The following is a 14,896-nucleotide window of genomic DNA, read 5'->3' on the forward strand; positions in this document are numbered from 1 at the left end:
GGAACCTCCAGAGGGAAAGTCCGCAAGGATACGGCTTCGGGCTTGGCTTGGTGGCCTGCTAGACGTTGAACAGAGCAGTAGGTGGCAATGGTGGACTGAAGCCAAGCTCTGATTGCGGCCGCATCTGTAGGAGAGCGGAGCTTTCCCGTGGGCTTTCCCACGCCGCCTGGGCTGGGCTGCGGAGCCCCTTAGCTCTCCAGCCTCTGCCCCTCCCTCACTTGAGACAGATTAGAAAGGTTTTATTTTCCAGCTAGCTGCTCAGCAGCTGCACTGGGGCAGCCACACTTCTGCAGTGCTTTGGCGGAGCTGATAGTCGTGTAGGGCCTGGGCTGGCTCAGTGCCTCTATTGTAAATATGCACAAACTCCACTACAAATCCAGCTGTGCGCTTCCTCCCCCAGTTTTTGATCGACCTGTCAACCAAATCAGCATGCCTGAAATCGGATAAAAGCATCGGGTCGTGATGATGATCTCTCTCTCCTCCCCTCCCTTGGCAGAAGAAGCAATACTTTGTTTTACTGTAAGATCTGAGTAGGCTGTAGCTTCCCAGAGCAGAAATATTGGATTTAGCATACTGAAGTATCTCGTAGGATATAAGGTCTTCCTGTAGTAGGGTTCGTAATATATGCATTCATCTTTAAAGTGTAACATTTTTGCAATGAAAATGGTTCAAGAGCTTGAAGAACAGCAGGTGAGAGACAGGCGGGGGGCCGAGGGCATTGGTGAGAAGTCGGCGGCAGCATCTGGTGTCTCATCTGCACGCCGAGATGCCAGACATCCGCAAGGAAATGCTCCAGCACTCTGGCTTGAGCTGCTCCCCTTCTCCATGTGCTGGCGGGGAGCAGATGTGGGGGCCCCTGCTAATGAACGTTGTGGACAGGGTTTCATGTTCCCAGGGCTCGTTACCTGCAACACTGAGCTCTGTATGTGCCCTTCTCTGTTAATTGGAGTGCTGAAAAGTGAACACGTGCCCCTGCCCCTTGTCTTCTGCCCTTAAAAGAGCCTGTGGCTCTGGGAGAGCAGCTTCTGCTGGCTTTTGATATTTTAAAACGTGCACCTGCGCTCTTCTGAGTAGAAGGGCTTGGAACTTGAATATGAAGAAAAGGAAGATGATTTTAATAATTCATTGCTTTGTGCCCTATGCTTTGAGACGGTGCTAGAAGCATAGGGGATACAGGGGAAAGTGGAAAAGCTGAGTTTTGTGTCCTTCATGTTCTAGCAATTGTGTGAGTATGGGGAGAGGTTGGAAGACCTGGGTGCAGGCTGGGTAACTGAAGTCAGCATATTCTTTGCTTAATAGCAAAATTTGGGCAGGCTCCCTGTGGTGATTTAGGCATGTGGCAGCTTTGCATCGTTGGGGTAAGCACCTGTATGCTCCTGGGTGTGGGCAGGGTCTGACTGGAGAATGAGATTCAGAAAAGCAAATTTTCAGGGGGATTCTTGAGTGTGTGAGTAAAAGATGTCCCTTGGCACCAGGCTGCAAGCTTGGTGGCTAAGATAGGGCTGATCACCCCATAATATCTCCCCAAGCTAGGCATGCAGATTATTTTGGTTATGGACCAAAGTGTCTGTTTATTTACCCCGGTTGTAAATACAGCGCTGTCTCTGACCCAGCCCCATTTATTAGAGCTCATACTCATGTTGGACCGTGATGCTTCCCTTTGACCTGCAGCTAGCTGTCCTTAGGCTTAAAGCTGTAATCTCTGTTTCCCTCTCTTAAATACATAGGCAGAATTTGAGTTTACCAGTACTGCAAGGGGCAAAGGCTTCCTGCAGGATTGGTTCCCAGCAGCATTTGAAATGCTTGAATCTGTAAGGTGAAAACTGGCCTGGATTGGTGAAGGTGTAATCAACATCCAGTTCACGCAGAGCGGGGGCAGGCAGCACAGCCAGGGCAAACAAGTTTCAGTTTGAACTTCAATCCAAGGCATGGTAAGCAAGTAACCTTCATGCAGGAAGTTTAACCAGAGGAGGCTAAACATTTCCTAGAAAAAAATTCCTAGGAAAGTTTTTGTGCCTTTTCCACTGGAGGAGCCTCCCTTAATTCAACTCTTTATGCACTGCTCCATTTATCTAGAGAAATGCTGAGGAAGAAGGGTTTGGAGGAGCTACCTCACCTGGCTCTGGAAACAGCTCCCTGACTTCTGTCAGACCAAGAGGCAACAGTTTTTGCAGCAGGAGCAGAGAGAAGCAAATGCAGGTTTTTGCAGGTCATTTATTGATTTCTCTAACAAATAAGGCCACACACACACACGCGCACACCTCGTATTGTCTGATCATTACACAAGCTTGGCCGGTGACCCACATTTCATTCTTGGCAGCATGACCGCTAGAATGCGAGTTGAAGAACCCGATAGCTGCACAGGAGCTGTTAAGTAAAGAGGAAGAGCCTTCAGGCCAGATTTGGTTCCTACAAGCACGTTCTGCATTGGAGCAGCAGAGGAGAGTGGTTGTCCAGTGAGGAAGAGCTGGTTTGGAGGTGGGAGCGCTGCACAGGTTCCCGAGAGGTCAGGATGCCAGCTTGTGCACTGCTACAGTGATGCTGTCGTGCTTCTGGATCATGATATTCCTAGAACAAAACAAAACAAAAAAACCGACAACAAAAAAGTAATGTTTGAGGCAGTTAAGCCAGCTGCAGTGATGACGAAGCTCTGACTCGGGTGGGAAAGCAGACAGCGGTATCATTTCGTGGCTGCAGCAACCCCCAGCTGTGTGCTAGACCTGTCCTTTGCCTACCACACTGGCAAAAACAGTGGCTGAGGCTACAGGATGGGCTTAATTATCCATGTAGATGCCAAGTGGGGAAGAAGCATAGAGCTGGAGTAGCCACCAGCCTCTGAGAGGCTTCCTGCTGCTTCTCCAGTTCCTGCTACTGGAGATCCCATTAAACTACTGCTTTCATGTGCCTGTGTCGGCATCTAGGCTGAGATGGGGCTTCCTCCGTGTCTGCCAGTTCAGCTTGAGAGGAGGAAAGTCTCCAAGGCTGAAGCGAAAGGCAAAGGGAGAGAAAAGCAGCGCGGCGGATGCGCCAGGCCCGGCCGCTCACCCGCTGTCCGACTCCAGGCACACCACGGGCGTATCGGTCGGGTCGGAGGTGAGCTTGGCTGCCTGCTGGGCGAGGACGGAGATGACGCCGGCGTGCTCGTCGGAGAGCGTGCCTCGGCCTACGGGACGGCGGAGAGGCCGGGTGAAGCCGCGCTCGCCGTGACGGTGCTGTGGGGCTGCTCCAGCCCTTCGCCTTTGCCGCCCTCCCTGGGCCTCATGTCCCAAAATGTGTGTGTGTGGGGGGGGAGACTTCAGTGGGGCAGGGCCTGGGTGGGAGGGCTTTGGCAGGACTGAGTGACCCCAAATGAGGGGAGCTGGGGCAGGACTGGGCCCGATGTCCCCAAATTGGTGGGGGGGGGGGGGAGAGGTCCAGCAGGGCAGGGCCTGTTGCCCCCAAACTGGGGAGGGGGGAGGCAGGGCCCGGTGCCCCTAAATTGGGGTGAGGGGGGGAGGCAGGGCCCGGTGCCCCCAAACCGGGGTGGGGAGGGGGAGGCAGGGCCCAGTGCCCCCCCCAAACCGGGGTGGGGAGGGAGGCAGGGCCCGGTACCCCCCCTAAAGCGGGGTGGGAGGGGGAGGCAGGGCCCGGTACCCCCCCTAAAGCGGGGTGGGAGGGGGAGGCAGGGCCCGGTGCCCCCCCAAACCGGGGTGGGGAGGGGGAGGCAGGGCCCGATGCCCCCCCAAACCGGGGTGGGGAGGGGGAGGCAGGGCCCGATGCCCCCAAACCGGGGTGGGGAGGGGAGGCAGGGCCCGGTGCCCCCAAACCGGGGTGGGGAGGGGAGGCAGGGCCCGGTGCCCCCCCCAAACCGGGGTGGGGAGGGGGAGGCAGGGCCCGGTGCCCCCAAACCGGGGTGGGGGGGAGAGGCAGGGCCCAGTGCCCCCCCCAAACCGGGGTGGGGAGGGAGGCAGGGCCCGGTGCCCCCCAAACCGGGGTGGGGAGGGGGAGGCAGGGCCCGGTGCCCCCCCAAACCGGGGTGGGGGGGAGAGGCAGGGCCCGGTGCCCCCACACGGGCGCTCCGCTACTTACACCCCAGGTTCAGGCCCTGCGAGTCGGTGCACAGGACGCCCACGACGGCCGGGCTCTTCATGCTGCGGGGGCAGACGGCGGTGGGTGAGCGGTCAGCGCAGCCCCGGTGCCTCCCTCCCCCCTCCCCCTCCCCAAAACATCCCCCTCCCCCGGTTCCCCCCCCCCCCGGCGCACGTGTCCTCCAGGTGCTGCTCCAAGCTCCCCTCCATGGCGCCCCGCCGCTTCCGCCCTGCCCCGCCGCTCCTGGCGGCGGCGTCGCTCACGTGACGCGCGCTGGCGGACGGCGGCTCCGCGGGGCCGAAAGGCGTCGCTACGCGAACGCGGGCGGCACTCGCTGCGCTGGCGGCGCGGGGCGGCGGCTCCCCCAAAACCGCGCCCGCTCTGGCCGGCACCTCCGGGGCCGAGAGCCTCCCGGCAGAGCCCTGCGCGACGCCAGGGACCAGCCACCATCCGAGGGAGGATGCGCTGCGGGGGCTCAGGGAGCCGCTCGGAGCCCCCTTAAAAAAGGGCAGAACAGCCTTTTCCCCCCAAATAATGAGTGTGGGTTTTTTTTTTGGGGGGGGGGCACAAACGATAGAGGGAGAAATCTCCCATCCGGATGCTGGCGGCTGCAGCACTGGGATAACTGGGAGCGCTGGTGCTGCCCGCATCTGGGGCTTTTGCAAGGGAGCCCTCCCAAAACACAGCCTCGCAGGTGGCGAGGAGGAGGAGGAGGAGGAGGAGGAAGATTTACAACCAGCGCGTCCGCATTGCTAATAAGGCACCGGCTGGAGCCGCTTTGGCCGCCGCCGCTCGCTGCCTCTCGGCTTGTCAGGGCGGAAAATTGAAACGTTATTGATGGGAGAGGCGAAGCCCAGAAATATCCATTTTTCTCCTGGGGGAGCTGCAAAGGGGTCCGGCGGCGGCAGCCGGGCTCCGCGCGGCCCTGCTCGCCGGGAGCCCGCTTTTGGCCCTAGCCTTTCCCAAGGCGGCGGGGGGTTTCCACCTTGGGAAACGACGCGGAGCAAAAAGGCACGTAGCCACCGGGCTCTGCGTCTTCTCTGCCCCGCGGGGACCTTTGCAAGGAAATGGGCCCAAACCAGCAGGTTTCAGGCCATTCCCTGCCCTGAGACTTCAGTGTTTCTGGCTCAACAGGGGCAATTTAGGGGGTTGGGAGTAATTAATCCAAGAGCGGGTGGACGAGACCTTACCGAAGCGGTAGGACCCGTCAGAACAGCTGCCGCTTCAGAAGAATCGCTCTTCGCCAGCGGAGAAAATTGCCCGGCTATTTTTAGTGTGCCAGCTAATTAAATATATAGACAATTTAGCATCTCACGGAGAGGCTCTCCAGGAGAAATTCTGCCGGCAGCAGAAAAGCCCGAATAAACCCCTCGGGGTCAGAGCGTCACCCCGGGGCTGCTGAGGCCGGTGGCTGGATTTCATTCACGTCCCCAAATCGGCGATGGCAGCCGCTGTTTTTTCAGCGCTTCAGGTTTTGTGGGCGCTCAGCCTGGCGCCCACTTAAATATGAAGCGGCTCCTATTGGCAGCCCTTTTTATTTTAATGTGGGTCTTGACGTGACTCAGTTTCCTCTCCTGGTTTGCTTCTCCTGGGGAACGGACAGAGGGGGCTGAATTCATTAATGCTCACGGGCAGCCTGGATGCTGCGGTGATGGTACCCAATGGCTTGAGGGAGGTGAGGGGGGGACCTTGCTGCGGCCTTGCCAGCAAAAGGTTTTCCCACCGTGGGAAAAAAGTTTTCCCACCAGAAATGCAGCCCAGGTTGCATTCAGCTTGATTCGACACGATTTTGCTGAACAAAAGCCAAAGAGAAACACCGAGGACGGAGAGCGAGGAACAAAAATCAGCGCAAAAAGCCACCGGGCTGCAACGGCACAGCGTCCATCGGGAAGGAGGGGTTTCTAACCCTTTGCACGAACACTGGGGAAATTTTGATGCTCTTTTTAAACAAAACCCCCTTTTTTCAGGTAGGAGAAGGCGCTGAGAGAGCCACCCTGAGTTTCACGGGCCGCTGCGGGAGGGCAGGGTATTTATCACAGGCCACCACTTTATTCCATGCTGTGCACCATGATCTGGGAAGTCCCAGGCTCATTTTTTTTGTCACGTCTTTGGCTTTGGCTGAATAGTCAAAAATTCTTAGTTGAATTCTTAAGTACGTCAGGCAGGGATAAATGTATGTGTCTATAAGTATGCTTGAAAAATCCAGTTGTGTTGGCTTAACTGAAAAATAAGCCCAGGTGACTGGTGATGTTTTATCCCCTGCTGCTTGGGTGATTTATTAATATTTCTTTCCTACCGTTAGCGAGTCAGGTCTCATCTGCTTCTTCTGAGCTCATCCGAAAAAAAAAAAAAATACCCAACTGGCATCCGGGGCAGACGGAGGGGCGTTATATAGGGCGCGAGGCACGGGCGCTCGCGGAGCTGGGTGCGCGGCCGAGCGCCTCGGCACCATGAGGAGGGTCCTGCAGGGCGCCTGCCGCCTGCTGCTGCTGCTGCTGCTGCTGCTGCCGCCGCTCCAGCGGTGCGCTGTCATCACCGGGGTGAGTCGGGGCCCGCCGCCCTGGGGGGCTTCGCGCGTCCTGGAAATCGGGCAGAGTTTGCGCCCGACCGCGGGAGCCGGCCCCGGCCTCCCCCCTCCCCGCCCCGGGCGAGTGCGGAGCAGTGATTTGTGAGTCCCTCTCTTTCTCCCCAAAATGCTCCTCATTTCTGATGTTTTACCTTAAAGCTGTCTTTTTTTTTTTAATTATTATTTTTAAAGCAAGGGACGCGGTGATTTTACCAGCACGCGAATTAACGATTGGCGGTTTGGTCCCAAATTCCAGGGGGGGCGACACCAGGAAAAGCCCGTGCCAGCCGTGAGCGATGCTGCTGAGAGCCGAGGGCTCTGTTTCTGGGGCAAGCTGTTGCTTTAACCTCGCTCTGCAATTCGTCCCCCAGTGCTGCCGAAAGTCAAACTGTCTGTTCAGAGATGTGGAATTAACTCCCTGCCTCTTTTAACCTCTCTTATTTGCAGTGAGCTCCCAAGAAAAAGGGATGGAAAAGTTAGCGACACCTTTCCCTGGTTGCTTCGGGCTTTTTTGCAGGAGTTTATTACTCGCTCTTTCGCTTTTCTTCCTTCAGCAAGTCCGTATTGTTCCTGAATATAAAGTCACTCCGAAGTCTGTTTTTTCTCAATGCCATGTCAGAGCTGGCTCTCGAGGAAATGGGAAAATCCAGGGGTGGAAAAGGGGTCCTGAGGGGCCATGAGCAACCCCAGCGCTGTGCCGGGAGCAAAACGAGCCCCGTGAGCACCGGTCCGGTGCTGGAGGTGCCCCATCAGCTCAGTTTTAGGTGCTTTGGGGCATGATGGCGAAATCTGGCAGTGTTTCCAGCCGCCTGTCGCACATACCCCTGCCGTGCCTCAGTTTCCCCCAGGACGGGCAGACATGCAAACCCCGATGACCAAAATGCACTCCAAAAAAGCTTGGGTGGGGGTTTCCGGAGCGGGGCGGGCGGAGGGGGGAAGGCGGCGGGCGACGGCTGTTCTGCCTCTCCGCAGGCCTGCGAGCGGGACCTGCAGTGCGGGAGCGGGACCTGCTGCGCCGTCAGCCTCTGGCTCCGGGGCCTGCGGATGTGCACGCCGCTGGGACAGGCGGGCGACGAGTGCCACCCCGCCAGCCACAAGGTACCGCCGCCGGGGTCTGCCTCGGGCCGGGACTCGCCCCGCCGGTGGCACCCAGCCGGGCGCCGGGGCTGCTCTCCGGCGCGGGAGAAGAGCGTGGGAAGATCCCTGGGTTGATCCCGGACGGAGGAGGGATGGGGCGCCTGGGACGGGGATGGGATGGATGAAGCCGCCGGCAGCGTTTTGGCCGGCGGCGGAGGGCTGGCGAGGCGGAAACGGCTCCGCGTAGCTGGGAAAAGACCACATCTCCCAGCAGACCCATCTCCCCCCCCCAGCTTGGGGTTCATCCAGGAGGGCAAATCCAAACCAAGCCAAAGCGGGTGCTTGTCGCAAAGCCTTGCGTTTGAAAGCTCCCTGCCTCGGCTTCCCCCCTCCCCGCGCCTGCCAAACTGCAGCGAGCACCTCGGGCGCCTAACAGCGATCTCTGGAGCACGTCGGCTTCAGCCGCATCCTCTAAAGCCCTGCAAAGCCCTGCCCGAAATCCTGCTGCTGCTCCGCGGTGGGCTGCACCCATCCATCAGCAGGTAGCTGGCAGCTCGGCACCCCGGAGATTGAGCTGTGCCTGCCATTTATTTCGAGAAGCGCGTGCCCCGGCGCTCCAAATCGACCCGCAAATGCTCTCTCGAGCCAGGAGAAGCCGAGTTAATGCCTCCGAGGCGGCCCAAGCGCGGCGATTTTGGCCGGCAAGAGGCACAAAACGCGGTTGGCTTATCCCGAAGCGCTGCTCCTGCCGTGGGTGTTCAGCCCACGCCACGGCGATCGATGTTGCCTGCCGGCAGCAAGGCTCAAGGCCGCTGCCGCTCCGACGCCGGCGGGAATCGGGATTTCATTTTGGACCCATCTCCGTTAAACCCCCAAGCAGAACCTAAGATAAATTCTCTGGGCTTAAATCGCCCTTGATATTTTTCTTGCCCAAAGGGAGAAGCGACCCGCCAGCACGAAATCTCAGCGTTTAACTGCAGCCCAGGAGGGAGGGAAGGGAGATGGGCAGACGGGTGGGTGGGTTGAGCAACGAGCGGCAAAGCCTTTCGCCGTCTCCCTGGAGTAAATCCTAGTTTTAAGGAGCTCAGCCGCGGAGTGGCCCGTGAGACACCCGCTGCCGTCAGCACCCCGGCGGGAATGTCCTCGCAAGCGGAGAAAAGCAGTTTTGCCACGTTTCGCCACGTGTTCCCGGGAGGGTTTCGTGCTGCCGCGGTGGGGTTCCTAGGGCTGCCGCGGCGAGGGCGCTCCCCAGGGTCGCGTCTCGGTCCGTCCGAGCACGGGGGGAAAAAAATCTCGCCTCCCCCCCATCTCTCCATCTCCCCCAGGGCTCCAGCATCAGGCGTTAAGCTGGGAAAAAAAAAAAAAAAACCTCTCATTTTTTGCCTGGCCGTGGGCTCACCGAAAGGTGCCGTGGGCTCCCGGCGGGTTGCAGCCGGGTGGACGGTCCTGGAGCCCTGACGCCGTCGGCTCTCCCGTTTCCTCCCGCAGGTGCCCTTTCTGGGGAAACGCCAGCACCACGCCTGCCCCTGTTTGCCCGACTTGACGTGCTCGAGGTTCGGCGACGGCCGACACCGCTGCTCGCTCGACTTCAAGAACGTCGATTTTTAGGCCCGCGGGGCTGCGGGCTTCGCCCCCCAGCGCCCTGCACCCCCCTCGCCGCCGCCGCCGCCTGCCTGCCCGAGTCCACGATGGGACGAGGGCGACTTCCCCACGGCGCAGCCGCCGAGTCTTGTGTAAGCCTGGGCCTGAGCTGCTAATTAGCACCGTCGCACTCGATAAAGTCGGCGAAAGGCCCAACTCGGCCAGCGAAGGTGGTGACGGAGACGTGAGCTGGTTTCCGGGAGGAGCGAGGCACGCTCCCGCGCCGAGCATCTTGCCACGGCATCCAAAACATAGGGGGATATTGGACCAGTTGTGCTAGAAGATCATTTCAGAAAAGGTGAGGTTTCCGGCAGGGCCCAAATCCCCCATTTGCCTGGGGTTGTTTTTTTTTTTTTCGCACTGTGCAATAGGAAACGCAGAAGTTAGCCGGGACAAAACGCCCACGACAAGCCCGTGAATGGCTCAAAGCGGTGGCAGCGGGGCAGAAACTTTTCCTTCGTGTTCAATCGACAGACTTCTGCTTCTGCTCAACATCATGCAAACCCCAAACCTCTGCAAACCCCCCCCCAAACCTCTGCAACCCCCCCCCAAACCTCTGCAACCCCCCCCCCCCAAACCTCTGCCAAACGCACCCTCCAGCCTCCGAGCTCCTTGACTCACCATCCAATTCCTACCGGAGAAAGCGGGTGTGCGGTTACTGCCCATAGAGATGTAAATCCCGTCCTCCTGCTGCCTGGCCCTGGCTTGGCAGGACGGTTCTGCATGGAAGCAGCTCCCCAACCTGGTGGTGAACGAACTAAGCCCGTTCTGCACGTTAAAAAAAAAAGGAAAGAAAAAAGGCAGCAATTATCCGCAGGTGATTAACGATGGGGTTTCCCCTGCGTTGGGGCCCTAACGCAACGCGGGGCACAGTGCAATGTGTTTAGGGGAGGCCGACGCGGAGCTGCCTGGAGCTGCTTCGCGTTGCCTTCGGGCTTGGAGGACCGCGTGGTTTGAGGCCGGAGGGACGTTTCCAGATGCAGCATCTGCCTGCGCGTCGGGCACCAGCTGACCCCGCAAGCCTGTCTTTACGTCGGGCGACTTCAAGAGGAAATGAGGCTATTAAATTTAATTAAATGCTCTTCGTTGAGCTGGGTGATCAGCGGTACCTATGGGGAGCCCCTTGTCTCAGCCACCTGCTTCTGCCCCTGTTCAGAAACCGCCTTGCAGAAAAGTCACACAGGAGCATTCGCGCTTCACCGCTGCGCCATCAAACAGCCTCCAGCGAAGCACGGGCTGCTTGAAGAGGAATAGAAAATCATGATCAGCATTACCTGCAAAAATGTAGGCCGGTTCCCTCCAGAGCCTGCGCTGAATTGCAGAACCCTGCTGTCACCGGTGCCCTCCGCGTTTGGTGCATTTTTGGTGCTTTAGCAGCAGCTGCTTCTCTTCCTGGCGACCCCAAAGGACTCAAAGCGTCTCTCTGCGGCAGATACTGTGTCGACGTGGAGAACAAAGCAAGCCAGGATGTCTGGTTTCCGGCTGGGTAACAGTTTCCCCACGCTCCTTCCTCCCCCCACAAAATATTGTAAATGGGATGAAAAATAAAGCATCGCACGCATGGGTTGATTTTGTTTATTTAACCTTTTTTTTTTTTTTGGTGGGAACTGCCAATCTCCCGTGGGCTTTAAAGCAGGTGACTATTTAACGGGGAACCACCAGACCCTGGCATAAATCTGTGCACGGGCACTGCTGTTGCAGGGGAAGGCTGGTGGTGTTAGCTAGCTTTAAACCATATGGCTTTAAAAAAAAAAAAAAAAAACTCGCTATTAAGCCAGATGGAGACTGAGCAGCCCGAGCGTTTGGGATCTGTTTCCTTGCTTTTGCTCCCCTATTCCTCCTTCCCAGCAGACCGAGCTTTTCCCCCTCCGGGAAATGGGAGCCAGGAGGACACCTCTTTTCTCGAGGATGAGCTGAGGTTTCCCGCAGCGTCGGGGCTCTGGCTCCGCTCTCGGTGGAAATCCCTCCCCAGGCATCAGTGGGGTGAGAAAAGCCCAAATACTCACCCAGCAAAAAAACCTGCAAATCTCCCGTTTTTCTTTCCTGAGAGGTGGCCCAGCACGGAGACCTCCGGGCAGCCGCGCAGAGGGGGAAAAGCACCCGGCGCTTAGCGGGGCCTTGGAGCAAACGTGCTTTGCAGGCAGCACATCGGGCTCCGTACGTTCCCATCGAACGCTATCAGGCCAAGTCGGAATAAGGACGGCAGCTTTTTAAAAGCGGGTTAGATAAAAGCAGAGTTAAGGCTGGGCTTTGTGAGCTCCAGTTTATATTATTTTCTGGCTTGGCGTGAGGGTTTTTTTTTCCCCCAAAGTTCGTCCCGACGGCATTCACCACCTGGGAAAACTCCTTCCCCAGGGGAAGGGAGCCCCTGGCAGTCAGCCCTGGCATCGCTCCTGGGCCCAACAGCGGACAAATCCGATAGGGGATTCAAGTAAATAAGGCCTAAAGGGGCCAGTCAGCTTTTCCATGCTTCGGGAAAAACAAGCGTTGTCCCCATCCCGCACGCTGGCACGTGAGTTGGCAGCAAGTACGAAGTCCCCAGCGAGGGTATTTGCAGAGGGGCCGTAATAAAGAGCAGGGCGGTCGTGCAAGGATTTTGAGGGATGGAAAAAGCCAGGGCTGGTCGCCGGGCAGAGCTTCCCCCGGTAGATGCCCCCCCCCAGCCCGCCGTGTCCGGCCGTCTCCCGCGGCTCCTTTGCAGCTCCCGCGGCTCCTTCGCGGCTCGGCGACCGCGTGGCCGGCACCTGGGAGGCGACGCAAGGCATGTGCATCACTTTTTCCTTTAAAACAGGGGTGGGGGGGCCGTGGTCTGCTTCGCTGCAGGGTTCAGTCCTGCACCCGCCACGTCCCCAGCGCCGCCCTGCCCGGCCAAGCTGGCCAAAGCCGAAACGCAGAAGCGGGCAGCTCCCAGCCCCTCCGGATTTGTGGAAAAGGCCGGGGCGGCGGGGCTTGGAGGATGCAGGATGCGAGCGGAGATGCTCTCAGGTCCCCTCCACGTCTCCGCAACCCTGGGAAAGGAAAGCCCGGGCTGCACGGAAACGCCTGGACCCGGGTGGCCTGGCTGCACACGTAACGTCCCCCCCTCCACTGTCACCGGGCACTGTATTGACATTGGAGGTTGTTTGCCCTATATTTGGGTCCCTGGGTGTCCCCGGCGGGTGTCTGCCCTCGCCACCTTGGCCGGCCAGCTGCCCTCGCCGCGAAAGGCGGCCGGCACGTGGGCTGTATAAGCTGCGGCACTGGGGGAGTTTTTAAATTGGAGCTTTTTAAAAGCTTGGAGAAGTGGAGGTAAGGTTTCGGGATGCAGCGAAGATTGGGAGAGCTGCTCGGGGGTCTGCAGAGGCGGCGGCTCTTGCAGGTGCAGCCCCGGGATGGAGGCGCCGCCGCATCCCGCGAGCAGCATCCTGCGAGCAGCATCCCGCGAGCCCTGCCACCCCCAAGGCTGTGCTCATGGCCCCGGTTCCCAGAGTTGCTTTGGGGTTTTGCAGAAATCCCTGTGATTCAGCGTTTCGGGGTCCTGCTGGGTATCAGTTATTGGCTGGATTTGAACTAAAGTTGGATCTGTCAAATGCTGCTTGCAGGAACTGGAGGTAGCGAAATCCTGGACAACTCTTCGCAAGGGTTCCCTTGCAAAGAGGGAAGGAGCTGAGAGAGCCTCAGGGAGAAAGGTTTGCGGCCACACGTTTTCCAGCACTGCCAGTATGACATCGGCACCAAATTCCCCACACTTTTCCCAGTGTGCTCGACGTGGCCGCTGAGCCCCTGCTGAACAGCTTCGACGTGAGCGCCGGCTTCACCCCAGGGCGCTTTGTGGGACACCCGTCCCCGTGATTGGTGCCCATGCCGGGGTGCAGCCTCTGGGGATCGGCTCACTCGGCTTGACGGGGGCAGGAGGACTCAGGCCCCCAGGTCCTCAGCAAGTGCATGAACCATTAGGCTGCTCCACAGCAGAGCTGGCCTGGGGCTGAGCTTAGTGGCTGGATTTGTGAAGTCTGGAGAGGAGGATCCTGCCCTGCAGGGCCACTCCGGGCTTCTGTTTCATGCTTTGAAAGCAAACGTTGGTCTTGCTGCCCCCCAGACGGGGTATTACGGGACCATCTCCGTCGGCGCTCCACCGCTCCGTGGTGTTCGACACCGGCTCCTCCAACCTCTGGGTCCCTTCGGTCTACTGCAGCAGCCCCGCTTGCCGTAAGTAGCCGCAGGCAGAGCTCCCAGCCCTGGCCACGCTGGTGGTCTGGCAGCATCGTCCTTGAAATTGCATTTAAGGGCCTGGCATGATCAAGCCCGAAGCTCACAGTGATGCCCCCCAGGGGCACGGAGGTCCCTAACCAGTGTAACAGCCAGACCCAGCAGCCTGTGCAACGTGTTCGGGGTCTCAGTTTCCCTGTGCACCCAAGGGGGTGATGGCCTTTCTGGAGCATCCCTGGTATTAAGGCGCTGCGGTAGGAGCAGAAACATATTGCAAACTCTCGCAGCTAAATCGTTGCTGAAAGCAGGCTAATAAATGGCAAGTCTAAAGAGCAATTTAGCAGGGCGCTTACTCCCACGCTTTCTGTGCGTTTCAGCCTTGCTTAAATGCTCCTAACTCCTGTTTTTCCCCACTTATCTTGCAGAAAAACACCAGAAGTTTAACTTGTCGCAGTCTTCCACCTACCAGAGCACAAGCCAGAGCCTATCCATCCTGTACGGCACCAGCAGCATGGAGGGTGTTGTGGGCTCCGACACCGTCACCGTAAGTCACCCGTGGCCCTCGCACCTCACAAGGGCTGGACTCTCATGGTGGCACTGCCAGATGGGACTTGCCGTGTCTGCTCCCCTCTATCCGGGGATCAGGCCAATTCCTGCTGCTGTATCGCGATGCTCTTTCTGGCTTGGTTACTGGCTCACGGCAGCCTTGACTTTTCCCCAGGTGGACTCCCTGGTGGACACCAACCAGCTCTTCGGTTTGAGCACCACCAAGCCAGGTGAATTCTTCATCTACGTCAAATTTGACGGGATCTTGGGCTTGGGCTACCCAAGCCTGGCTGCTGACGGGATCACGCCGGTCTTCGATAGCATGGTGAAAGAGGGCTTGGTGGAGCAGAACTTCTTTTTCGTCTGTCTGTCCCAGTAAGAAGCACTGGCTCCCGTGAGGTTGGGATGGTTTTGTTGGCACCGTTACGTCTGCTGCTGGCTTCTCTACTCTGTCACGGCTGCCTCCTGGCTGTTATCTCTAAAACATCCTGACATGCAAAGGCAGGGCCCTAGCCACCAGAATTGTTGGGGAATTTTGCCCTCTTTTTAGCTTGTTGCGGGGAACATCTCTGGTTTCCAGCCAGCCACATGCCACCACCGTGATTCCATTTTCCTTTCCTTGGGCTCTGAGATAGCCAGTAAGAGCCTGGAAACACCAACTCTATCAGTTTACTTCCTCAGTTACAGTTTTTACTATTCGGAAAAAAAAAACAACCCTAAAATATTTATTTTATGACCTTTTTCCCTTGCAATGATCAGGACAGTTCCTTCTCTGGTTTTGTTTCATTTCTTTAAAGCAGCAGCTCCACT

General features: G+C 58.1%; 3 protein-coding genes and 1 long non-coding RNA gene across 4 annotated transcripts; 2 read left to right on the top strand and 2 right to left on the bottom strand.

Annotated features, from left to right (window-relative positions):
- Positions 1-2,194: 2,194 nt before the first annotated feature.
- On the bottom strand, positions 2,195-4,378 carry LAMTOR5 (late endosomal/lysosomal adaptor, MAPK and MTOR activator 5). Its single transcript, XM_068918479.1, has 4 exons — positions 4,243-4,378; positions 4,069-4,130; positions 3,046-3,163; positions 2,195-2,568 (listed from the first exon to the last, which is right to left on the bottom strand). The coding sequence occupies exons 1-4, from the start codon at positions 4,275-4,277 to the stop codon at positions 2,508-2,510; spliced, it is 276 nt and encodes a 91-aa protein (XP_068774580.1). The 5' UTR covers positions 4,278-4,378; the 3' UTR covers positions 2,195-2,507.
- A 906-nt stretch (positions 4,379-5,284) lies between these two features.
- Positions 5,285-9,980, top strand: PROK1 (prokineticin 1). The gene is made up of 3 exons (XM_068918480.1): positions 5,285-6,608; positions 7,607-7,732; positions 9,200-9,980. Exons 1-3 carry the CDS (start codon positions 6,519-6,521, stop codon positions 9,317-9,319), a joined length of 336 nt encoding a protein of 111 aa, XP_068774581.1. The 5' UTR covers positions 5,285-6,518; the 3' UTR covers positions 9,320-9,980.
- Positions 7,724-10,767, bottom strand: LOC138062136 (uncharacterized). Its single transcript, XR_011136230.1, has 3 exons — positions 10,627-10,767; positions 9,974-10,120; positions 7,724-9,058 (listed from the first exon to the last, which is right to left on the bottom strand). It is a non-coding gene; the product is annotated as an uncharacterized lncRNA (long non-coding RNA).
- A 1,541-nt stretch (positions 10,768-12,308) lies between these two features.
- On the top strand, positions 12,309-14,530 carry LOC104142572 (embryonic pepsinogen-like). The gene is given in 8 exon segments (XM_068917856.1): positions 12,309-12,421; positions 12,973-13,005; positions 13,007-13,068; positions 13,071-13,132; positions 13,431-13,468; positions 13,470-13,540; positions 13,966-14,084; positions 14,262-14,530. Coding segments are annotated over 8 exon segments (702 nt in total). The 3' UTR covers positions 14,466-14,530.
- Positions 14,531-14,896: the final 366 nt, after the last annotated feature.

Source organism: Struthio camelus, chromosome 24 (assembly GCF_040807025.1).
Source record: "Struthio camelus isolate bStrCam1 chromosome 24, bStrCam1.hap1, whole genome shotgun sequence".
In the NCBI taxonomy this organism is placed as follows: domain Eukaryota; kingdom Metazoa; phylum Chordata; class Aves; order Struthioniformes; family Struthionidae; genus Struthio; species Struthio camelus.

What these genes read in the sequence shown, in the direction of transcription:
- PROK1 (XM_068918480.1), top strand. Translation starts at nt 6,519, where the DNA reads ATGAGGAGGGTCCTGCAGGGCGCCTGCCGCCTGCTGCTGCTGCTGCTG. An exon ending in GGTGCGCTGTCATCACCGGG is followed by an intron (nt 6,609 to 7,606) that starts GTGAGTCGGGGC and finishes GCCTCTCCGCAG; the next exon opens with GCCTGCGAGCGGGACCTGCA. An exon ending in GCCACCCCGCCAGCCACAAG is followed by an intron (nt 7,733 to 9,199) that starts GTACCGCCGCCG and finishes TTCCTCCCGCAG; the next exon opens with GTGCCCTTTCTGGGGAAACG.
- LAMTOR5 (XM_068918479.1), bottom strand. Translation starts at nt 4,277, where the DNA reads ATGGAGGGGAGCTTGGAGCAGCACCTGGAGGACAC. An exon ending in GAGCAGCACCTGGAGGACAC is followed by an intron (nt 4,131 to 4,242) that starts GTGCGCCGGGGG and finishes CTGCCCCCGCAG; the next exon opens with CATGAAGAGCCCGGCCGTCG. An exon ending in TGCCTGGAGTCGGACAGCGG is followed by an intron (nt 2,569 to 3,045) that starts GTGAGCGGCCGG and finishes GTTTTGTTCTAG; the next exon opens with GAATATCATGATCCAGAAGC.